The 26,011-nt window shown below is 37.8% G+C and overlaps 1 protein-coding gene across 2 annotated transcripts in view; it reads right to left on the bottom strand.

The window, feature by feature from the left end:
• Positions 1-26,011, bottom strand: part of zdhhc1 (zinc finger DHHC-type containing 1) — an 88,740-nt gene that overhangs the window by 10,314 nt on the left and 52,415 nt on the right. For both annotated transcript variants that reach the window (XM_051931687.1, XM_028809344.2), the window contains 2 exons: positions 8,137-8,222; positions 2,955-3,081 (listed from right to left, as the gene is read on the bottom strand). In XM_051931687.1, the coding sequence (XP_051787647.1) occupies positions 2,955-3,081; positions 8,137-8,222 (213 nt within the window). The remainder of the gene's footprint in view (positions 1-2,954; positions 3,082-8,136; positions 8,223-26,011) is intronic.

The following is a 26,011-nucleotide window of genomic DNA, read 5'->3' as shown; positions in this document are numbered from 1 at the left end:
ACCAAACTTACTAAAAAGCAATGTGACATGACCTTCAAAAATCAAATGCAGATGAATGTCTCCATCTCTCTCAAGGCCTGCAACACATTCCTCAGTCTGAGGACACTCAGGGACAGGATGATGCAAGCTGAGGAGAGGAACCTTTAGAATCCAGAAAAAGGATCAACGTCAGATCACCCAGTATCTTTTATTTATTTTTTATATCTGCCACCCTAATATTGGGTAGCAGTAGCCAGCAGCAAACAATTACTTTCAGTTTTACTCCTCATCTCCCTCTTTCTATTCTCAGATATCAGTTATTAATGGTGTCACTTTCAACACCACCATAAACTCTACAGGCTGCATCTGAGCTGCAGTAAACGCTTCATTCCGTCTTCTATGAAACACTGCCCACGTGTAAATCCAACTAATTCCAACTTTGAAAGAAAATATTACATAACAAGTTTATAATTTCTAATATTGATTACAGAGATTCTCTTTTCAGGTGTAGCAGTGCTACACTATTAATGTCATCGCAAATGTATTTTGTGCTGAGTCCTGTCTTTTGTAGCGCTGTCCTGTTTACATGATCTGTGTGTATGTAAAGGTGCTCCCCTGGAAACAATGGGGGGGGGAGGATAACACTGTGGAACTGTGGCCCCTCTCGATAATTGGTCCTGTCAATTCCATCACCTGCATCCGATCAGTCATTATTTAAATGGAAGGACAGAAAGAAAACAAAAACACATCTCGTTCTACTAGACCGCCATTCCGCTACAGAGACAGGAAAGACCGCTTCAGATCATTCACACCTTTGTCTACCTGCCACTTTCAACACCCGACAACAACAGCTTTGCACCGCAAAACCCCGGGGTTCTGGATCATGCCACGTACCGAGGATAAACACAGTGAGACTGTTTCTTGTTGTTTGGGGAGAGGAGCAAGTCATCATTTTCATCGGTGTACTTTCTGTAGGACTATTTTTCCAGCTGAACCAGATTCACAAACATTATCCATTTTCTGTTAAATCTTCTGGACTTTTATGTGCGTTTCGCACTTACTGTGTGTCTTACTGAGTTTGTGTTCAGTGTGGATCAAGGGAGGATTTGTATTATACAGTATATTAACTTTGTGCTGCACTTTTTCTTTTTATTATTACTTTCTGCTGGACACTTTTGGGGTTGTATGTTATGTCAGGGTTGCTTGGGGTATGATATATATTGCTTGGAGTTTCTTCATTTCTTTCTTTATCAATATATACTCAATTTATTATTTTACATACTTTTTGTTTGTTGACTTATTTTTGATCGTCGAGTGGGGGAAGTTTATTTGGAAGAAGGCGGCGCAGTGGTAGTGCTGCTGCTTTGCAGTAAGGAGACTGTGGAAGATTGTGGGTTCGCTTCCCAGTTCCTCCCTGTGTGGATAGCGCTTTGAGTACTGAGAAAAGCACTATATCAATGTAATGAATTATTATTATTATTATTATTAAGTATGGCTTGTCGGGTCTAACGTCCTCATCTTGCCAGGCCACAGGTCTTGGTGGTGTAGCTGCCAGTTTGGGAGAGTGAGTCGGCCGTTACACAGGGATCTTCCAAAATAACTGACTTGATTGATTATAACGAGTTAAAATCCTGCCACTTGAATCTTCATTTGAGAAAGATGAAGGGAGACATTTCTTGTCTAACAACAAAACTTCAGAATTCTGCTTCTAACTTACACAGATGTAAATATCCAAACCTCAGAATACCTATTATCACATACTGCCTCATAAAAACATGCAGGACACCCAAGATCTTTCTGCAATTTCAAAGTTGCACCACACCATATAATCTTGGCCGCGTGTTTAAATTCCTCGAGACAGCTGACCTGTCAAAGGCTGTCAGAATTGACTGCACAAATCATTCAATCCCTGCAGTGAACACTTCTTAATTACATTTTGGTGATGAGGATCACAAATTCAAATAAAAAAAAAAGTAGTTGAGTTGTGAATTCTTGAAAAAAAAAAAAAAGGCAGCAGTTACATAACAAATTAAGAATATGGCCCTGCGTCAGAGTATTCAGGTAAAATTATTAAACAAAAAAGGAAAAGAGAAAGCTGAGTCATTGACATGGAGTGCAGTGCTGCCTAAGGAGGTCACAGTGATGTTGTAGGTGGAGGTTTTAATTTACTACACAGATAAAAAAAAAAAAACACTTTTATGAAATGAAGTCAAAATAACAGAAGACATTTTGGATGGTTGGCAGGGGCCCAAGATATTACTGAAAACAAAAGTGTTAAATATGTCAAATTACTTATGCTGTAAAACCTAAGCATATTATTTTAATCATCTGTTCAGCAGATATTTCACGCACAGGCATTTTGTGTTTTATAATCACATTCCAGACATTGTAAAACTGCGACTATTAGAAGGCACCTTTTGGCTTTTTCTATGTTTGCTGTCAATCTCAACGATCAGAACAACAACTGAATTGCCTGCCTCTGTTCCTGACTCTTGTCTTAAGGATTTCAAGGTTCAGCACAAGGTGAAAACAAAAATGTATTGTAACATACAACATTTTCTCCACCTTTTTTTCTTTAAATTCTATTTAAAAAAAGCCATCAGGTAAAGTTTTTATAGTGATGAATGCATACGGCCTGCAAATGTTATCATTCAATATCAATATTGTCATTCTCCATTTCAAAAAGTTTCCTCGGTCAGATGAAATGGTAACTTTTGAAACACTGTTATTCTGTAAATAGGACATTTTTCTGCGGTTCGTTCTACTATTGTGCCCATAAAAGGCCCTGGTCTGGTCCTAATCCCTTTAAAGGGTAGAGAAATACTAGAACACAAATTGCAGTGACTGATACGCTCCTACAATGCATTTATTGCTCAAGCGTGATGCATATGTATTTTAATGCTCAACTACACAGTATATATGCCTTTCCTAAACAAATTCTTGGTGTCTCGGTCACTGCCATCTTCTTAGCTCACCTCACTGCTTGATTTCCTCAGTTTGCTGGAATGCTGGTATTCATCAGGAATGGCTGGAACAGGATCTGTGTCAGACTTACTGCTGGTGGAGTTCCCCAGGGCTCCATTTTTGTGGAAATTCTTGACCCTGAGATAAGGGAATAGCAACAAAAATTAAAAACACACAAGTGGCAAGCATCCTCACTGAGATCTGCCAGCATGAAGGAAGTAAACAACACAAAAGCCATTTCAAATTTTTACATTTTGATGGTATGAACAAAATGTACTTTATTTAGACATCTGTTGGATAACAGCCTTTAAAAATGATTGAATTTACTTCATTAATAAAACACACATCCCATAGAAAAAAATCTAAGATAATAAACATTACACTATATACATTATACTCCAAAAGAATTATTTTTATCAGATTAAGAAGGTGGCAAAAACACTAAAAACCGTAGAAATAACAAGATAGATGAGAAATTATTCATTTCGCTTTGTCATAAAAATCAGTATGCACGTAAGAAAAGTTGGTAGATTACGATAAAAAAAAATATTTAAGGTGATGTGGAGGAGGTTCACACCTTAGAGTTTTTACCATTTAAATAAATCAAGGACTGGAATGTTGCATTTTAAATCTAATCTGGATAAGGATTATGTAATTAGGATTAATAAGGTTAGGAACAGGCGCTGATACTACCACATGACAAACCACCTGCACTGGGACTCGAGTGCAGCGGGTGACACCTCAGCACCACACTGGAGCACCGTGAGGTTGTCTTATTTTTACGGTGGCTGGAGTGCCAATCCTGCTACCGACCCCCAAGTTTCCCTATAAACTGGAGGACCTGCAGGGCTGGAGGCAGATTAATGTCTCAATTGCAGGTTAAGAGCCTCGCTCAATGGCCCAACGGAGTAGAGGCACTTCTGGCATTTATGAGATTCTGATTGCTGACGCAGATCCCTAACATTATTTTAAATAAAATCACTTTCTGACTGTTTAGAATCAGATTTTGTTAAAATCTCAATGTATAATCCAAGCAGATGCAAAATGGTCATGGTAATCTAAGAGACATGATTCCCAATTTAAATAAACAGTATTCACCAACAAAGCTGTTTTTCTTCATTAAACTTTGCAAGAAAATAAAAGGTAATGGTAAGAATAGACACAACAAAAGAAAAACGGAAAAAAATATTAAAAAAAACCCTCAAACATTTTTTTTTTTAGAATTTCATGAAAATACAAACAAACCCAATTTTGCTACAGACAGATGTCTGTGATAGGCCCAGATATCTAAATTGCCTTTCCGCTGGCTGTCCCTGAGCACGGTCACACTTTCCTGAAGCACTGGCATTTGATGGTTTGATGGTTTGATTTTGGTTTTTTTTCTGGATGGTGTTTCATTATATTGCCATCTAATTTGGCAAGTGTTGTACTTATTGACATGACATATCCCCAGCTGACTCTATCGTAAGTGTTTTGAAGTGATTGAGATTAGTGTTTGCATACCTCTGATCTTTTCAAACGACTGTCGACTTTCTTCTCCCATTACTTTAAAAGAGGATGTCATATAACTTTATGCACACAAGGTTGAAAGTGTCAGCTGCAATCTGGTGGTGACAGGAGGACATTTTTGGCAGCAGAACACACTGAGGAAAGAGTCTTCCAGGTACACTTGCCAGTCTTTTTATTTTATTCCAGTTCAAGCTTAAGCTGTTTTGTTCTATGAGGTAATTGAGGGTTATTACAGTGGACAGTAATGCGATACCCTGCCTACTTTTTTTTCTGTGGGCAAGAATAGAAAAAAACAACCTTTTTTTATTTACATAAATAGAAAAAGCGTAACTGATAGTACATCCACAAGTAACAGCTATACCTCTGATATTCTTTATAGTGCAAAATTGTGTCAATGAAAATAACCCGACTACATACTTATTGTTTTGGCCCAGACAATAGATTCATTAATGTCAGTGTTCATACATGAGGCACAAAGCACTGACATAACTGTTGGATGGTTTATAAATAAGATGAATTAATTTTATTTCTAGCGAGGCAACCTTTTCTGAGGAGAAGGGAACATATTTTGAGCTTTCTGTCTTTTACAGCTGTGATTAGCCATCTAACAAAATGTTGGAATTTATCAATGAAAGAGATATTTATAAAGTAGCCAGAATTCTTACAGTCTGACCCTTTTAAACAACAGTTCCATTATTGCGGAATTATATACCGTGACTTTTCATTGCTGAGACGATAGTCCGTGTCATGTCATATGTAGTACAATGCTCTGGTCTGGATGTGCAGCTGTACGTCTCAACTGTACAGGACTACGTCTCCTGCTGTGGGTACCTCCTGTTCAATTCATGCAGCAGTTTGATGGAAGAACCTTCCCACTTTGTGAAGGCCCACTCTTTGACCCCAAATCAAATTTCATTATTTGGATGAACAGTGCACAGTGACATCTATCAGCCATGAAGAGCTTTTCACAGTGTACTTTTACAGCATGTCGTAACATAAACAATCGTTTCGGCAACAGTGTGAGCAGCACCTATGGACTGCAGTGGTGTGACCTTTTAAAGAAGGCAACCATACTTTAGTCAACTTTGGTGTAACATTTTAAGCACTTGTGGAAGAGCCTTCCCCCAAACCCCAAACCCTCCAAAGACTTGACTAACAGAAGTTATTTTTGGTTTGTTATGGGTTCATCTTATGAGGATATGAAGATGTGCGTCATGCAGAAGTACCTGTAGGTAAGTTTGTCCAATTATTATTTTTACAAATCAATGAAATATTATTTTTCCTGGCAAAAGTCTCTTTCTCCCATAACCTCTTACTCTCTGGCAACTAAAAGGAACTGACAATCTTCTGTTTTCTCTCCAAAATCTGGCTATAAATTCACTAATTGCAGGTCATTTATGAAATGCAGTTTGAGATTTCTAGGCTTGTTATTACCAAACAGCGGTCGTAAGTGTTCTCATGAAATCTGAAAACTGATTATAAATTCAAAAAATTGTCCCAAAACTGCAAAAGGGAGTGTGCTATTTCTATGCAATGTCATTAATCATTAAGGTATTTCATGCAAAATGCACAAGCTAATAATAAGAAATTAAGCAAATTCTTTTCCCACCATAGTCAAGATTTGTCTCACAACTACCTGGCTGTACAGCTACAACTTAACAATAACCAGAAGACATGAAAATTAAACCAATTTGAATATTAAGACAAAATTAAAAACATATTGAGGTGTCACAGGATAAATGATTAATATGCATGCATAGCCCATTTTAAATCCTCCCACAGCATCTCAAAGACTTTGACTTGGTCCTGCCAGAACCCTCCATTTCTTTCTTTTCAGCCTTTCTTTGGCTGATTTACTGTCTATTTAAGGTCACTGTCATGTAGCAAGGTTTGGTCTCACATTATCCTTAAGCACCCACTGGTATAATGGAAAATTCATAGTGGATTCTATGAAGGTCAGCTGCCAAGACCCTGATATAGCAAAGCAGGCCAAATTCATAACATTAATACCCCCATGCTCTTCATTTGGTATCAGGTTCTTCATTTAAAATGCTATCTTTAGTTTTCATCAAACATATCTTCTAGGACTGCGGTCAATTAACTCTACTTTTACCTTGTCTGTCCAGAGCACTTTGTTCCAACAGTCCTGGTATTTGCCCAAGTGCTCATTTCCAAACTTTGCTCTAACCCTGATGTTATTTATGGACAGCAACAATTTCCTCCTGGCATACCTCCCATGTTTGTGCAGCTTCTTGTAATGGTAGGCTCATGCTCATTTACATCAACAGTGGACCTGGAGGTCCAGTGATAAAATTCTGGGGTTCTTAGAGACTTCTTTCAGCATCTTACAAGTTCTCAAGCTAAACATGCTGGGGTGGCATGGCCAGGAGAGGTTGGCAGTTATTTGATATCTTGTAACTGATCTTCTGCACAGTGGAATGGCTGATTTCCAATTGTTTAGTGAACTCGCTAACCCCCTTCCCAGATTCATAGACCATTTTAAATCAATTCTCAGACATGTAGTCATCTATAGACTTCTTTCTGAAGGCCACAAGAAGCTCTTTTAATTGAGGCAGTGATAAATGTAGGGGGCATACATTCTTTGTCCATATGCAAAATGTGCATTTATTTTTATTTAAATTATACAATGGACTATGCAATACAATTTTATATTATATCACCTTTATCTATAGATACTATTCAAATGAAGATCAATTCTTGATCCGTCCATGTGTTAAAAAGAAAAAAAAAAATTCATGGGCGTACTTACTTTTTCACATGACAGTAATCACAATCCTAGTTATTTGTTTTTAGACACAAAGCAAGTTTTTTTTGTTCTATTTTATACATATGAGAAGTGGATGACTCATGTGATATATAATCTAAGAGACAACTATGCTTTGTTCATGCTGTTAACTCTATTTTATAAACTTCTGATGAGCTATTTCAAGCTTAAATGCTGAAGTATAATGCTAAAAACTAAAATTTTGCACTTTTTCACATTGCTGCCAACTCTGCGACTTTGATGTTGTTTTTTCTTAAGTACAGTTGGCTCATGGAAAAACTATTCATTGTAGAAAAAAAAAACTGTTTATAAGAACAAACAGTTGCCCAGGCAACAAAATGTCTGTCAATCCTTAATCACGATGACATAATTACTGCAGACGCTAACTATGCCATTGTTCACAATGCATTATTAAACATGTGCAAACTGGCCTATGGGAAACCGACTCTGGACTACTGATAACAGAAAACAGAAGCCTGACTGCCAATGCCAACGCTTTTATAAATACATACACATATGTAGCAATGCATTATGTAGCAAGGCAGTTCCCAGTGAAAAAACCAGACATGCCTAGTTTGCCAAAAAACTAGAAAACTTTTACCAGACTCTATAATAAAAAAAACAAAACATACAAATGCTGCACTTAACAGCTATTCTAATACTTTTATAGTGTTCATTCATATATTTAATTTATTATATTAAAATTGTATTGCATTCATTCAAATATTCAGATCATTCTATTACATTTTATTGCTTTCATTCATATATTTAATTATGAAGCCGACAGTGAATACCTTTATAACAAGGGAAGATGAAATTCACTCAATGGAAGATTTTTTTTTAAATGTCTCAATTTCATAGCAGGCACAACAGACAAAAACATACAAAATGTTACATACTGTTTTCCAGATGTTATCATGGCAGCTGGATCTTCCACCAATATTTCAGGAATGGTATATCCTAATGTCCCTGAGTAGCCAACATCCTGGTAGTCACAGAGAGAAAGCACAAGCATTTAAAAGAGCAGCAACAACCAGCAAAGTAAATGGGGTAAAAGTAGTGTACATTTTTAAAGTACTTGTTTATGTGCTTAAAATAAGGAATTAACTTATACTTCTACTCACCAAATGCTTTATTATTTGTAAACAAAGTTGTCATCAGTCTCTCTCATTGCAGAAAACACACGGGCAATAACTGCATATTGTTATGCTTGGTGAAAAAAGATGCTGGTGCCTTTGCAACCATCACATGAATTTGTAAAAGTGAACCCCTTGAAATGTTTCTGCTTTAGACTCTACTTTTATGTAAAGTACACATAAAAAACAGCAAAAATGTTTTTTGAAACTAACTATACCAGTCCAGTTAATATAATATACACCTTTGAAAAGCCATGAAGCGTCCTTGGCCAGGCCCAACATGCTACTTTATCAATTTAGAAATACTCAAACTGCAATTCATTTCATTCATTAGCTCCATTGATATGTCAAGTGGAGTCTGTAGGATCTTGCTTTGACTCCACATGAAGTCTTAAGTCTGGCACTGAAAGTACCTTTAGAATTCTATGGCATTGATATTATGTGGTTTGTGAACGTAGTTCACTCTGTGTCGTTCTCCATCATCTTCTCCTCAACCAATCTGGCAAATGTACAGAACACAGAAGAATAACTGACTGCAGATCAAGAAAAGAACTTCGTACCACTCAGTTATGAGTGGCTGAAGAAGAAAATGACAAGAAAACAGCACTACTGACATAATGTCTGTTTTTATAATGTGCATTCATCTTCTCGAAACGAATGTCATTACTATTGCAGTTCACAGGAAATTAAACAGCAAAGTATGCATCAGTGGACAAATGATGAAAAACAGATTCATCCAAAATTGCTTAAGATTAATTAAATGTTATTGACAGATCTTAGTCCAACATAAGACAACTCCCTGCTATCAAGTTCAACAAATTCATCTTTCCATTCAAACTGGCAAACACATTAAGTTTACCCATAAGGCCCATTGATTCTTGTAAGAGTGAATGCTTTATCACAAAAACTAACAATGCGTAACCAATAGCAACTGTTATTCAAACAGATATGTAAACAACACTGAGGACGGCACAGCAAAGATAGTAGTGAAAAGTAAATTAACACAATGTGTGCACTAACACTGCCCAGAGCGATGAGCAAGAGTTTCATGTGGCAAGGACTGACACATCAAGATACAGGCTTGCCAGATCAAACACAAAAGGCAGCAAGTGATTCAACAGGAAAGAAATTCCAAAACATTCACAGTACACAGAGCCAATCTTGAAATGGTTCATGTTAGGAACACAAAGGAATCCCATGGTGCACCATAGCAGTCTGAAGAAGCATGGCTCGCGCTACTGTTTTTCATGTGGCTGTAACAGATAAAGTTCAGTGAAAGAGTAAGCTTAGGCCACTCAGAAATTAATTTTAAAGCTAGCTGTGTGGGAAATAGGAAATAAGTCCATATTTGCTCACAAAAACACATTAAAAATACTTGAACACAAATAAATACGCATACAATAAAAACTAAAAAGAATGTCCTGTGTTTCTATAATCTCCCATAGAATACAAATCTGAAGCAACAGATTTTAGTACACTGCTACAGAATTTTTCCATAGTCTTGTGGAAAATTCTTAAAAGCGTCTTACAGGATTTGCCATAACTTTTCCTTTGATTTTGTCCGATTTTTGCTCTTTTTTTCCTGTTCAGTCATCCCACACAGCTTCAGTTCTGTTCACGTCAAAGCTCAGTGGGGGCCCATTTAATACAGTTTTTCTGCTCCATTAGTGCTTGCAGTGTGTTTGGGGGTTGTTGTTGTGTTGAATAATGTTTTTGCGAAGTTCTTTTTAAGTTTGTCAACGGTCGTGATTCTATCAGTTTTGACTAGTTCCCCTACACCAGTGTTTCTCAACTTTTCTGGTGTCGCAACTCACTTTTTCCCATGTAAGTATCTTCTACCTTGATGAATTGAGCACAAACATCAATTGTCCTCCTTAGTGAATCAAACGCAACCATCAGAGAGCAGTCAAGCACGATTGTCAGAGCAGTGACCTACTGCAACCCACTACTATGATAAATAAAAGCATCTCAGGCCCCACCAGCAGCAGCCTGCGACCCAACCTAGTGGTTTAGAAACTGTGCCCTGTACTATTAGATGAAACGCACCCCCACACCACGACAGAGCAGAAGATTGCAGACAGGCATCAATGTACCTTTCGCTAACTCTTTCTTTGACATATTGGTGTTTGTGATTCAAAATTTAAAATTTGACTGCTGAAGTTGACTTTCTGCCACAGGCAGTCACACCATACTTTAATGTCGTTCACTTCCAGCAATCTGTTCTGCTTATTGCCTTCCCACAAGAACGGTAACACAACATACAAGACAATTTCATTAAAAGTTTCACAAAGTTGAAGCATGCATTTGGGTGGAAGCCGACACTGTCTGACATCGATCAATCACTGCACTGAAATTCTATCCCTTAAGGAAGTGACCTTGAACAATTGTTGCTCAGAAGCAGACAGCCATCTCTTTGGGTCTTCCATTACATATTCTATGTTCAGCTTGCCCAGTGAATTCAAATGTTTTTGTGATTACTAAAACACCACACCTTGAAAGCCTACTTTGACGTGTTAATGCTTGCTGATGGTAGCCTTGTTGATTTAAAGCTGGATGTGTTAGCTTAGCCATTTCTAACTGAGTGGTGGGGCATTGATACTATCGTTGAAAAATGGGAATGCATTCATTACACAAACAAAAAAAACAAAAAAACTTTCATATTCTTAAATAAAAGAAACTCACATTACATAATAATTTAATATTTCTCTGACACTACAACCATAAGCAAAACTCCAGCCCTGCTCTTCACATTGGTCTGAAGCAGTCCACAATGTTACCTTGAGAGTTTAACTCTTTATTGTGTACTTCTTTTAAAAATGTTATGTTTAATACATTTCAATAAGATTGTGACAGACCCTCCACAACTAACAATACCTCATCAAATCGTGCTACTTGTGCATCACTTGGGTTGGACTCTGCTCCCCATGGTAGCAATTGAACCACCACAAGAGTATGTTGGCTATATTTTAAACTGCAGGATATTGTAAAGTGCTATTAAAAAGCATATGTTTAATGTATTCTATTCACTTATGTAATTGCATATATTATATCAATATTACTTATTTCTACAAAAAACATTTAATGTACAAAACTAACTCTTCAATGAAATAACTAAAAAATATAAAATTCCCCAACTTTCAAACCAATTAACTAAGTCCCCACATGCGCCTGGATGTTACGGCCATGCATTCATTTTCTAAATTGTTTTTAGTTAGTTTTTTTTCCTCTACTTTATCAGCTGTCATTTCATTTAATATTTAATTTGACTTAAGTTTTATTAACATTTCACCATTTCTATTTTCAGTTTTATTATTGGTAACTAATTTCAGTCAGTTTTTACGTTGAGGGAATCATTTCACTTTAGTTTTAATTTTAACTCAGAAATTATTTTCGATGAAGAGTAAAAATTATATTGCTTAAATAGCATAGGGTTTGTAGAAAAGTACAGGTATGTCCATAAAGGACTTTTGTCGAGAGTACTTTGAAAACATTCTGTAAAAACTGTATCAGTGTCTATCTGTAAACGTCAGATGACGTACATCACTGTGCCTCACGAAGGCTGGGAACTTGCACAACCTGCAGGACATTAATGATTTCATAAACAGCTGGACTGGCTCACTTTCTTTTTTGTGTTTGAAAGTTTTCTGCAGGGTCACAGTTTAACTTTGTTAACAAACTCGGCCTGTCATTTTAGCTTTCTCAAGTTCATTATTGACATCTTTATGAAAGCGGTTTAAGTGTTTTTTTTAATTTATCGGGTTCTCTCCCTCAGTTGACTTCCACAAACCCGACTACCATGTTATCAGTTACATACTTGCTCTTGTTATTCTAAAGTGTCACACTCAAAAAGTATTTTTAGACAGGAGCATACTAATTCTTTGTTGTGTGTACATGTTGAACAACATGTTGTGTCAACACAGTCGACACATGCAGTGCTCATTAGGCTGCTACGCCATTTAGAGACAAAGAGGGGGCAGTCAGCGGTAATGTTACCTCTAAGGATCAGGTGGGCGTGAGAAAAATATATTCCTTCTGAACACAACTTTTCAGTTATATTACCTCATGAGCAGTAAGTAGTATAATTAATGAGCAATACTTCCTACAATGCAATATAATTTATCTATTCATATCTAATAATCTGAAACTTTTACGCTTTACAGAACAGACTAGAAGTTGTTTAATGAGGGATGTTTATTTAAGCTACTCATGCACAATTCAAGTATTCATTTATGAGGCTGAACAATTATAGTGTACTGTATGTGCTGAACAAGAATATATATTGTGTGTGCAACTTAATCTCATAACCTTTTATAACATTAGGTTTACTAGACTATTAGAAATTATAGTTGTTTTAGAATTGCTACTAATCACAACTTTATATTTGCACCAGCATATACAGTTAGGTCCATAAATATTTGGACAAAGACAACTTTTTTCTAATTTTGGTTCTGTACATTACTACAATGAATTTTAAATGAAACAACTCAGATGCAGTTGAAGTGCAGACTTTCAGCTTTAATTCGGTGGGGTGAACAAAACGATTGAATAAAAATGTGAGGCAACTAAAGCATTTTTTTTTAACACAATCCCTTCATTTCAGGGGCTCAAAAGTAATTGGACAAATTAAATAACTGGAAATAAAATGTTCATTTCTAATACTTGGTTGAAAACCCTTTGCTGGCAATGACAGCCTGAAGTCTTCAACTCATGGACATCACCAGATACTGGTTTTCCTCCTTTTTAATGCTCTGCCAGGCCTTTACTGCAGCAGCTTTCAGTTGCCGCCCAATCAATTTGACTGCATTTAGCTGGATTTGAGCAGACAATATGTCTCTGAACACCTCAGAATTCATTCGGCTGCTTCTGTCCTGTGTCACATCATCAATAAACACAAGTGTCCCAGTGCCACTGGCAGCCATGCACGCCCAAGCCATCACACTGCCTCCACCGTGTTTTACAGATGATGTGGTATGCTTTGGATAATGAGCTGTTCCACACCTTCTCCATACTTTTTTCTTGCCATCATTCTGGTAGAGGTTGATCTTGGTTTCATCTGTCCAAAGAATGTTTTTCCAGAACTGTGCTGGCTTTTTTAGATGTTCTTTAGCAAAGTCCAATCTAGCCTTTCTATTCTTGAGGCTTATGAGTGGCTTGCACCTTGCAGTGCACCCTCTGTATTTACTTTCATGCAGTCTTCTCTTTATGGTAGACTTGAATATCGATACGCCTACCTCCTGGAGAGTGTTGTTCACTTGGTTGGCTGTTGTGAAGAGGTTTCTTTTCACCATGGAAATGATTCTGCGATCATCCACCACTGTTGTCTTCCGTGGACGTCCAGGTCTTTTTGCGTTGCTGAGTTCACCAGTGCTTGCTTTCTTTCTCAGGATGTACCAAACTGTAGATTTTGCCACTCATAATATTGTAGCAATTTCTTGGATGGGTTTTTTCTGTTTTCGTAGCTTAAGGATGGCTTCTTTCACCTGCATGGAGAGCTCCTTTGACCGCATGTTGTTTGTTCACAGCAAAATCTTCCACATGCAAACACCACACCTCAAATCAACTCCAGGCCTTTTATCTGCTTAATTGATAATGACATAACGACGGACTTGACCACACCTGCCCATGAAATAGCCTTTGAGTCAATTGTCCAATTACTTTTGAGCCCCTGAAATGAAGGGATTGTGTTAAAAAATGTTTTAGTTGCCTCACATTTTTATGCAATCGTTTTGTTCAACCCATTGAATTAAAGCTGAAAGTCTGCACTTCAACTGCATCTGAGTTGTTTCATTTAAAATTCATTGTAGTAATGTACAGAACCAAAATTAGAAAAAAGTTGTCTTTGTCCAAATATTTATGGACCTAACTGTAATTCTGCATCTTTGCCCCGTACATATAAACCCACTGCAGGGCCTGAATTTCATTTGTGGAAGAGCAGGTGATAACAAAATGATGGCTGGCCCAGCACAGGGTTTTATGAAGAGTGATATGATCATCATGGGCCACCTTATTTATCTTACAATATGCAGTTTATGTTCAGTAGCCAAAAAATAAGTACTGCTTAAAATCAATAATAAAAAAATTAAAATCCATACAACTCATGTTGTCAGTGTTGTGGCATTTGCTGTTGGAATATTTATGTTTGCATCAATATATGGAGGAAACAGTTGGTTAACAATAATTATGAAGAGTAATATTTAATGTAGAAGTGATATTAATTCAACTTTCAAATGTCATCATTTCCTTATGCTTTAAGTTTTCAAATTCTCTCCTTCTTTTCTGTCTCAACTGTAAAGTTACCTTTGTGGAATTAAACATGCCAATTGAAGATTAAAAATTAAATTCTGTTTTAAAATTTCTTTTAAAGTAGCATTTGTGTTCTTGGTTTAAAGTGCCTCACACAGGTGATAATATTTCATTATTGCCTAGACTGTATACAAATTCACAATTACCTACTGACCTGACCATAGCCACAGTAACTGGAAACTGCATGCCATTCACTTCTGCTTTCACTACACTCTTCACTTTCTAGTTGTTACACTTAAGAACATCACTTGACTTTAAAAGCTCAACAAACAACACAAATTTAGTATTTGCTGATTTGTGTTCAATAATGAAGTATACTGTTTTAGCAGCCCTGCTCAGGGATTAGAAAACCTCCTGAACCTGAAAGTTTGGATCAAGGGAAACTGTATAATATATAAATAGTGCAAACAATGAATGGTTCAAGTGCCATACACATCCAGTGAGCATATTTCAAGTGTTTCGTTTTGCAATGACAAATGAATATTCTATTACTGCAAGTAACTAAAAAGAAAACCTTCATTTCACATGAATATGTAAATAACAAAAAACTTTAAAATGTTTCCTTTTCTTCACATCTATGAAAATAAATAAAAGTGTGACAACATAAATAAAGCTTATATGCTAATCAATGCCCAAACTGTGGTGCAATGTCATGTATAATTACATTTAAACAGCTGGTTTGTGTGTTTGAAACAGTTAATCTTCAAAGTGCATTTTATTCCCCTGGTATTTGATTGTTTTTCACTCTGCAATAAATACTTAACTTACAGGAGCATGAATCTGCAGTTCATATTTGCTCTCATATCCCTTGGGTGCTCTCATATTCATATTTCCTCCTCAGTTGTTGATTCACTATTATTAAATTCTTCTTTTTACTATCTTATTTTTATTGTCTTCTTTTAATTATTATCACTTAATATTTATCATGGGCGGCACGGTGGCGCAGTGGGTAGCGCTGCTGCCTCGCAGTTGGGAGACCTGGGGACCCGGGTTCGCTTCCCAGGCCCTCCCTGCGTGTAGTTTGCATGTTCTCCCCCTGTCTGCGTGGGTTTCCTCCGGGCGCTCCGGTTTCCTCCCACAGTCCAAAGACATGCAGGTTAGGTGGATTGGCGATTCTAAATTGGCCCTAGTGTGTGCTTGGTGTGTTTGTGTGTGTCCTGCGGTGGGTTGGCACCCTGCCCAGGATTGGTTCCTGCCTTGTGCCCTGTGTTGGCTGGGATTGGCTCCGGCAGACCCCCGTGACCCTGTGTTCGGATTCAGCGGGTTGGAAAATGGATGGATGGATGGAATATTTATCATCAAACTTTTCTTCTTTTGATCTTGTGTATTTCCTATATTTGTCGTTTATTTGCTGTTAAATGGCTCATACTACCTTAATCTAATGAAACTGGCCACCACCTGTAGGACGTATATCTGAAAAAGCTGCAAGCATTTTTTGGTTTCATGCACACCCTGGCATGCATACAGCAGTAGTTGTGGTGGTGGACACTCCTGGCAATGGTGACATAAATTAAAGAGTATGAAGAGCTGCCCTGTGCATTTGAGTCATCCACCCATTTTCCAACCCGCTGAATCCGAACCCGGGTCTCCTTACTGCGAGGCAGCAGCGCTACCACTGCGCCACCGTGCCGCCCCATTTAAGTCATGTCATGCCATATTGTGCTGCAATATGGCTTATTAGAAAACACAGCATTGAAACAAACACTGGGTTCAATTAACTTACGACACAAAATGCCAAGGTGTTGTTCTTCATTGTCCCTTTTCTTCCAACCACTGTTTCTTTTAAACACCTTGTTCTATTGCACATGTGTCTTCTCAAAGCTTCATAAACTTCAATTCCATATCGAGCGGAGACTTTGAATTGTACTTACAGTACATTCATGGTGATTCACAGAGAGCAGCATGCTGCTGATTGCCTAACAGACTTCCCTAATGAATTGCCATTAGTAACTGCAAGGATATTATTACATAATTGTTTAAAATATATCCAAAACAAAAATCTGTATTGTTGTTTTTAAACAGTTGTTGCTGCTTTAATAAAATACATAATAGGTGGCGAGTGTTTTTATGTCTCTAAAAAGCCACACACAAGAAATCTGGCATGTTGTTGGAAAACTGAAGAACTGCTCATCTCTGCGATTAGACATTTCTGTTCACACAGCACAGCTCTTCTTATTAGAGTTGTGCCGTCTCTGTCACATCATTTTGAGCCAAGCCATGTGTCCATCAAATGTGCGTATTTTGAAACACTAAACACATTTTATTTTGGAATAAACATATAGAACAGTCTATTTCATCATCTTTATAGGTTATTCATAGGTACAGATAAATCAGTTAGAAAATGCTTGGATGGGTAGACAGACAACCAACAGAGAATGAATGCAAAAGGAGCTATGTATGGCACTGAATAAAAAAATAATTCATGTAGCTAACATTTTTAACTTCCTCATTCAGTATACAGTTTATTCCACACAGCAGCATGCTTTTAAAGCAAACATGAATCATGCATTTTTACTTCTGTACTGATTCCATAATTAGATAGAAGTGGAATTAACAAAAGTCACTTATCTGGCTTTAGAAGAGTAGTATGTTTACTTGCTTTAATAAGCAGGACTTTTAGATAATAGGTGTGATACCTGCAATCCCAAACTGAAATTACAGCCCTGCCAACAGCATCAGGCGCAAAACAACCCAGACACAAAAATGTAGTACTCAAAAATGACAAAAATAACAAAATAAATTGAAAAGGGAAAATACTGTCCACTAATCAAAAGCATTTATCAGCCTTCAAAAAAGCTAGCTACAGAGAGCAAAGACAAGACAATATTTGGGCTTACCATAAAATTACAAGTAAATTACAAGTAAAGACTTAGTTGATCTCCATATAATAATCCAGTGAGTCCAGCAGCTCACATTAAGGAACAAGCATTTCAAAATATGGAGTCTTCAGACCAGCTATACTTCATGTACTTTGCAAATAAAGAGTGTGATTTTTCAGAATATTCAAATTGTTACTAATTTTGTCTTTTTTGCTTAACAGTAGCTCTAACTCATTCTAAAATGCTGTATCTGGAGCCTATGTCTTATTCAGAGGCTTAAGCTCAGATCCTCTATTCAATTCAGGGTTATTTGTTAATGTATGTGGTGTAGACACCATATAAATAAAATGTATTATTATTATTATTGTTTTGTTCACTACGTTTCACAATCCAAAGTTACTTCAAAATGAGTAACCACCGAACTGTGCATGAATAATGGTTTAGGATGGGTGCACATAAGATCATTTTCAAAAGATTTGCCTATAATTTCCACGCCAAGTTGTAACAGGGAGGATGGCTGTTATTCTCTCACTCCTTTACAAATATCTGACAAGGTGGGATGGGGGGGAAGGATTCCCTGACTTGCTTCTTTATGTGCCAGTGGAAAATGTAATTTCCACCACATACTGTACTGTATGTACACACTGATCTATAGCTGCTGACCAGAATTTGCTTTATTTAAAAAAATATAAACAATTCATTTTTGTTTCCATCCATTTTTATTATAGTATAGTTTTATTTTAGTTTTCGAGTGTGTGATTTTAATTTCAATATACTTTTCATTTTCCACTCAGCTATTAGTTTTGTTTTTATGCCTATAACCAAAATGCTATTTTCGTCATTTTAAATACAGCTTTCTTTACTGATAATACCCATGAACCATAGTGCTGCCATTTGTTATCTACATACATAATTCGTCATAATATATGTCTATGCATAACTTTTATTTCTTATCTCAGGCAGAACGCGTTGCTGAAGGGTGAAAATGAAAGACTTTCATAAAGATAACAGAAAAGCTTCAAAGCTGTTATACCGACATCATAGAACGCCTTAATGTGCCTGAGGTTTACTGGCAATCAATTTGAGTGTAGACAGACATACTGGCACATCACCTCCGACATCAAAAGCTCAGATAAAGAGTCCTCCAAATAAGACAAATGAATGAAACGGTAGAAAAGGAAAAGACATATTGTTTTCAAAATGTTTAAAGAATGTGGCTGCTTTTGAGTTATGTTAGACCAGTCAGACTCCTGAAGAAGTTGCTGCAACACTGGCACAAATAGACACTCGGAAAAGGCGGCACTCTTGAGAGACAGGCAATTCAATTTAAATTTTAAAAAAAATTTACCTTTTGTTACATTTTACTTTGACCCGTCACTTCTTAAAACTGTAATATATTCTGAACTTGCAAGGCAACATGAATGAGGCCATCTTAAACATGTATAATAACAACAACAACAACATGTTTTGTAATAATAAATTCCGACTTTGGGAAAATGTGCTTCAAAGATCTATTCCAGTTTAACTGTAAAAAGCTCAAAATTAAAAGGACACAATCAAACTGAAAACTTCTTGTTATCAATTTGTGAAACACCATAATGCCAACAACCTCAAATAACCTTATGGCAAGTTAAATTTAATATTACTTGATCTTCTGTGTGATCCCGATTTGTCTTATATATAAGTATGTATATATATCAAAAATACCTTTGATAACGCCATTAACAGACATTTGGACATAAACCAGCATATACAAACTTAAGAAGAACATGTTCATAATAAATAAAATTTATGACCAATACTCTTCCCGACCCCCACCTCATTACGCCCCCCCACGCACACACTGACCTAAGACCACCCCCCCCACCATTTAATTTTGCTATATATTGCCTTTGCTTTTTGTATGTCTAAGCATTACCCTCTGATGACAGCTCATGGCAGGGGCTGAAAGCTACTTTATGATACGTGATTCATCTTCTCCCTTTGTGGAGCTCCAGCTGCATATATATATATATATATATATATATTGTGGGATATGGCCGGCCATTCATCCCGGCCAATACCCCCAGGCTGCTAGGTGGAGCCCTCCCTGTAGTGTGGAAGTGCCCCGAATGCCAGCAGGGAATTATGGACAGTGGACTTTTAATTCACAGCCCTGCTGGATACCATGGGGGCCGCCAGAGGACGCTGCAGGGAGGAGTAAGGACTATTTTCCCTACACCCCGGAAGTATGTCCCAGTCACATGGGCAGAAGAAACGACGTGCTTCCGGGATGAAAAAGAAGAGTTTTTGATCTGACCCGGAGGTGCTGGGAAGTCACATGGACGGAGGGTTCAGAAGCACTTCCGGGTCAAGGACTATAAAAGGACTGTGGGAAATCCCACACGTTGAGCTGAGCTGGGTGGAAGGGTGGCAACGTGTCTGGGAGACTGGAGGATTGATTATTGATTATTATTGAGTATAGTGGAGTGGTGGTGCTTTGTGCACTTTATTATTATAATAAATACTCATCTTTGGACTTTTACCTGGTGTCTGGCATGTGATCTGAGGGTCCAAGGGAGCGAGCGCGCCCTTATCTGTCACAATATATATATATATATATATATATATATCCATCCATCCCATTATCCAACCCGCTATATCCTAACTACAGGGTCACGGGTCCAATGCAGGGCGCGCACACACACACACCCACACCCACACACCAAGCACGCACTAGGGACAATTTAGAATCGCCAATGCACCAAACCTGCATGTCTTTGGACTGTGGGAGGAAACCGGAGTACCCGGAGGAAACCCACATAGACACAGGGAGAACATGCAAACTCCACACAGAGAGGACCTGGAAAGCGAACCCGAGTCTCCTAACTGCGAGGCAGCAGCGCTACCCACTGCGCCACCGTGCCGCCCTATATACATACATATACATATACACACACACACACACAATCCTGTTCCCAAAAAATGTCGAGAGGGGACATGTTTACCAACACTCTGTAAACATTTGGGAACTGTGGAGAACAATCGCTGTAGTTTACAAGTGAAATGTTGTCCTATTCTTGCCTGAAATATGACTTCAGCTGCTCAACAGTTCGAGGTCTCCTTTGTCATATTTTTCATAATGCACAAAATGTTTTCAATGGGTGACAGGTAATCTTGCCTGAAGAAGGGGCCTGAGTTGCCTTGAAAGCTTGCATATTGTAATCTTTTTAGTTAGCCAATAAAAGGTGTCATTTTGCTTGACTTCTCATTATATGAATACCAAAGAATTTCTAATTGCAAAAATTTCCTGAGAGAAGTGGTGCATTTTCTGAAAGAGGCGTAGGGGTGCTGATAGTTTTGGCCATGACACACACACAGCATACAGTACAGCTAGTAACAGAACTAAGTAAACAAACTACATTTTACTGAAATCATTATTTCTCAATATGACACTCTTTGCATGTAGCAGAACTTTATAAACATTTCACAGCCTCAAATATAAGTTAAGGTATTTCTTGCATTATTTCTTTAAACTGAATTTTTCCTTTTAAAAACACCACAGTCATCCATCCATTTTCTTAACCCACTCAGTCCAATAAAGGATGGCAGGGAGCCTGTTACTACAATACTACAGCAACATGTAAACATGTAAATAAAATGGCTTAATAAGTAGTCCCATGTTACTGCTGAGATCATATTTTAAGGCACATATTAAGAATTAAGGCAAGGCAAGAAGTAAGTATTTAATAGCTATTCCAAAACTTGTAAGTTGGGAGTAAATGATGTATTTGATATTTTACAATTTATATTTATTACATTTTTTTATATTCATTGCTAAATGTTTCCGTTTTGTTTAGGCTGAAGTCTAACCTTAAAGTAGAAGAGATAAATGAACCGTTTCCTGTCTCCACTTCAGTGCAGCTATGTGTTGTTGAACCATGCAGAGTAGCAGTGTCATGTGTGCTGAGCATCCAGTTCTCAACAAGTTTGCAGAAGTAGCCATCCACTCCTGGACAGCAGGCACCAAGACAGTCTGTGGCTACTAATGAATCAACACACCTGCAGCCCTTTAAACCTGCATTCTGAAGGATCACACTTGGACTCACGTAATGTCAGGTAAAAATGCCACACTGTCTTCTGCTACGTTACCCACAATTACATAATGCAGACTCAAAAGTATGCTTTTTCTTTTACTTCATACTTATTCCTGACTTAAAAGACATTTCTCAGTGCTTAATTTCATGCAGTTTAATAAAAAAGAGGACTTTCTGAACTCAAGATAAATTAAGTGCACAGGGTCAGTCCTGCACGTGTTTTATATGATCAGAGGTAATCTCAAAGGTAATTGTGTTTGTGACTACACATTGTATACATAAATACTAGGGTAACAGTGTTGTAAAGTCAGTGATGTACAGCACAACTGTAAACAACAGCTGAAACAGTTTTATCCCCCTTAGCACTTGCACTGTAGGTGAAGCATACAAGCATTAAAACATTTGCTGCTCTCATTCATCTAAATGAAACTAGACACAGGATTATAAAGTCATCCTGTCAGGAAAGAAATGTTAGATAGCACCCATCCCATCACACCCCAACCTTTCACTTAGTACCTTCCTAAAAATAATTATGTTGCAGAGCAAGGCATGACAATCCTGCACTCCTTGTACTGCCAGTTTTGCATTTTCAAACCTTACTTTCCTCTATTGACATCCAAAAAGGTGTAAAGCAGTTAAAATAAATGTGAATGAACCCTGTATGTTTTGTCTTGCTTTTCTTCTGAAGCTGTTCCGACAACTTCAGAACTGGCAAAGTACTTTCCACGGAGTTAGCCCCTCAGATTGGGGAACAGGCAGAAGTAAGGCTTTGATCTGGAGGAACAGGGTGGGCACAGATTTAAAAGACAGCCTACACAGCCCAAGGAGAGTTAGCGAGGCCATGTTCAACGTTTTGTTTCTACTTCTCCTTCACTGACTGCCACAAATACCAGTTCAAATCAATGTGATTGTGACTGGTTATGTGGGTCTTTTGAAACTTCTCATCAACTTCATGAAACGCTGTGCATATTACCTGGCCAGCTCTAGACTGGATGCCGAACTGCTTTAGTGGTTTTGATTTATCGTGTTTCCATTGTTTTCATTTTTGTTTGGACATTGCAATGTATCCAAATGCCATCTAAGTTAGAATATGCTTCTTAAATTACAATGTATTCCCCTTAAATATTTATAATCTTAAGAAGAATTGGAGGCAATCAATTTCTTTACATATTTGCTTAAAATAAAATGCATTTTAACTCATTAAATTCTGTTTAAGAATAATATAATGAAAAATAATGATATGTACCGTGCTAATAACAAATGAACAATATCCGACTGGAGCTGGCATACATGTCCATAAGCTGCAATGTAACTCATATCTCATAACTTTAATACATATTAGAAACCTGTGCAACCCACTACCGTCCATTCTGCTCTCACACAGTACCAACCAACACAAGACGCCGTGTCCCACTGCACACTAGAAGCACCCCATTCACTTCTGGTTGATAAATGTGGCAACACTCAGCATGAAAGTTTCATTAGACTGCTTAAGGATTTTTTTCAGGGTGTTCTTCTGACTGACTCATTTCTTCATTCTCATCAATAATCTTTGCTGCTTTGTCATTACTGCTTGAACAGAAGGCATTTGAAAGAATCACATTTAATATGGCAGCACCAAAGATAAATATTATAAACTCCTCATAAGGTAGTGGCTACATATGCTGTATGGTAAAACAGGGAAATTTATTTTGGTGCACAAGGGCAGAGCACCAATTCTAGACATTAAAGGTTGGAAGTTGTCCCCAGACTTGAGGGGTTTGGCTCAAAGAGTGGTGAATATATTATTTACCATGACACAATGTTTTGTGGTTGAATATTCTCATTTCTGGCTATTTATTTGATAATTTTTATTTATAAATTTCAGTTTAGATTTCAGTTTTAAAAACTCAGACTATTTCAGTTTCCCATTGTTATTTCTTTATTGCCTAGTCCTGCCCCCTGCACTAAAATTACACAAAACACCATAAATAATTAAGCTGACGGCAGGCCTGTACCGCACAATTTAAAGAACACTGATAAGTATCAGAAATACCTGCTGAGAACCCTAACCTATGTGAATCTGTAGACATTTTAAAGTATTGTATATAGATGATGGGGCAGTGGTATCGCTGCTGCCTTGGAGTTAGGGGACCTGGGTTCGCTTTCCGGGTCCTCTCTGCATGGAGTTTGCATGTTCTCCCTGTGTCTGTGTGGGTTTCCTCCGGGTATTCCGGTTTCCTCCCACAATCCAAAGACATGCAGGTTAGGTGGATTGGCAATCCTAAATTGTCCCTAGTGTGTGCTTGGTGTGTGGGTGTGCCCTGCGATGGGCTGGCACCCTGCCCGGGCTTTGTTTACTGCCTTGCGCCCTGTGTTGGCTGGGATTGGCTCCAGCAGACTCCCGTGACCCTGTAGTTAGGATAGAGCGGGTTGGATAATGGATGGATGTAGATGATAATAAACTGCCAAGAAGTGCCAGGATTTTCATTTACGTACGCATCTGTGTCTTGAGCCTGGTCCTGCAGCTTTGAAGGTGCAGAGAGGTGTGAATATCTCAACACTGGGTCAAAAGGTCACTGTAGGGCACACTCACATCTACCTTCACAAGGAGCACACCTGAAGTACCCTGTGGAAAGTCTACACAGAAAATACTTGTAGAATGAACTAAGCTGGGATTTGAATGCAGCCTCACTCCTGCACCGTCTGAGTCAGTTGACTCAACTTTAAAAATTACAGAACCAACGAACAATTACAATCCAAATTTAACTTTCCAGCAACACATTTCTTTGACTATCTTCAAATTAAAAACTTTGCTAAACAAAGCCTGCCCAATTTTCCTCACTTCCCACCTACATCTATTCTGGAAAAAATATTGATCAGTCTTAAGCACTCAGACAGCATTTCTGTAATATATAAAAACATTTCCCTCCCATTCAGAGATCCCAGAGTACGGTGGGAAAAGGATCTCTCACTCAACATTTCAGAAAAGGAGTGGAAGGCAGCCATACACAGAATTCACTCAAGCTCCATATGTGCAAAGCGTACAATTATTCAACTTAAATTCTTTTATTGAGCACATCTGTCTCATTTAAAATTGTCCAAACTGTTTCCAGGGCAAGATCCAACCTGCGAACATTGCAATTGAGTTTCAGCCTCACTGAGTCAAATGTTTTGGGCATGCAGCATATTAACATCATTTTGGACCAAAATCTTTAAATGTCTTTCAGACAGCCTTGGTGTCCCAATCCCTCCTAACCCATTAACAGCGGTGTTTGGTGTACTCACAGATGGGCATAAAGTGGAGAAGGACAAACAAACTGTGATTGCCTTTACTACAATGTTGGCATGTAGACTTATCTTGCTCAACTGGAAGCCCACCTCTTTTAAGTCAGTGGGTAACTGATGACTTATACTATTTAAAATTGGAAAAAATCAAATTCTCACTTAGAGGATCTGTTCAAAACTTTTTAAAAACCTGGCAGGATCTCATCAATAATATTTTAGAATATACATTTAAATTGAGGAAGTGGATTCTCTTTCTTTAATTATTTTTAATTATTTATTAATGTATTTATTTACTTATTTTTTCGTACTATTAAAGTTTTATTCTGTTGGCCAGCTGTCTGTTTCATGGATGGGGGTTAATTTGATTTTAACTTAGTTTTGTAAAATTTGACTTGCTTGAATGGAATGTGGCGGCACGGTGGCGCAGTGGTAGCGCTGTTGCCTCGCAATAAGGAGACCTGGGTTCGCTTCCCGGGTCCTCCCTGTGTGGAGTTTGCATGTTCTCCCCATGTCTGCGTGGGTTTCCTCCCACAGTCCAAAGACATGCAGGTTAGGCCGATTGGCGATTATAAATTGGCCCTAGTGTGTGCTTGGTGTGTGGGTGTGTTTGTGTGTGTCCTGTGGTGGGTTGGCGCCCTGCCCGGGATTGGTTCCCTGCCTTGCGCCCTGTGTTGGCTGGGATTGGCTCCAGCAGACCCCCGTGACCCTGTGTTCAGATTCAGCGGGTTGGAAAATGGATGGATGGATGGATGAATGGAATGTTATTTACTTTTAATAAATTCAACAAAATGTTTTAGAAGCAAAAAAAAAAAAAAAATTACAGAACCCGAGTGAGCAGCAGTCAGCCAGAGTTACAGAGCCAGGATGGTTAGAAATATAACCTTTACAAGATTCAGTGTTTATAGGACAACATAAAAGTTATATTAATTAGAATATATTAGTGTTGCTAACAAAAATAAAGTCAGTTTAAATATCAGGTTTAAAATACCCGGTCTAGACACTTAACCACTAATGTGCTTGCCAAACTTTGCTGCACTACAAAATTCTAATCTCTATTATTATCTACCATTTCATGTCAGTTCAGACATGTACTCAGGCAACTAAGTCTCATCCATCCATGTTTATGTAAAGCAGAAAGGCCTAAAGGGAGCAGATGGAAAGGGAAGTCTACAC

This window comes from Erpetoichthys calabaricus, chromosome 9 (assembly GCF_900747795.2).
Source record: "Erpetoichthys calabaricus chromosome 9, fErpCal1.3, whole genome shotgun sequence".
NCBI lineage: Eukaryota > Metazoa > Chordata > Cladistia > Polypteriformes > Polypteridae > Erpetoichthys > Erpetoichthys calabaricus.
Note: the sequence above shows the minus strand (reverse complement) of the source record. Positions and strands in the feature narration are given on the sequence as shown.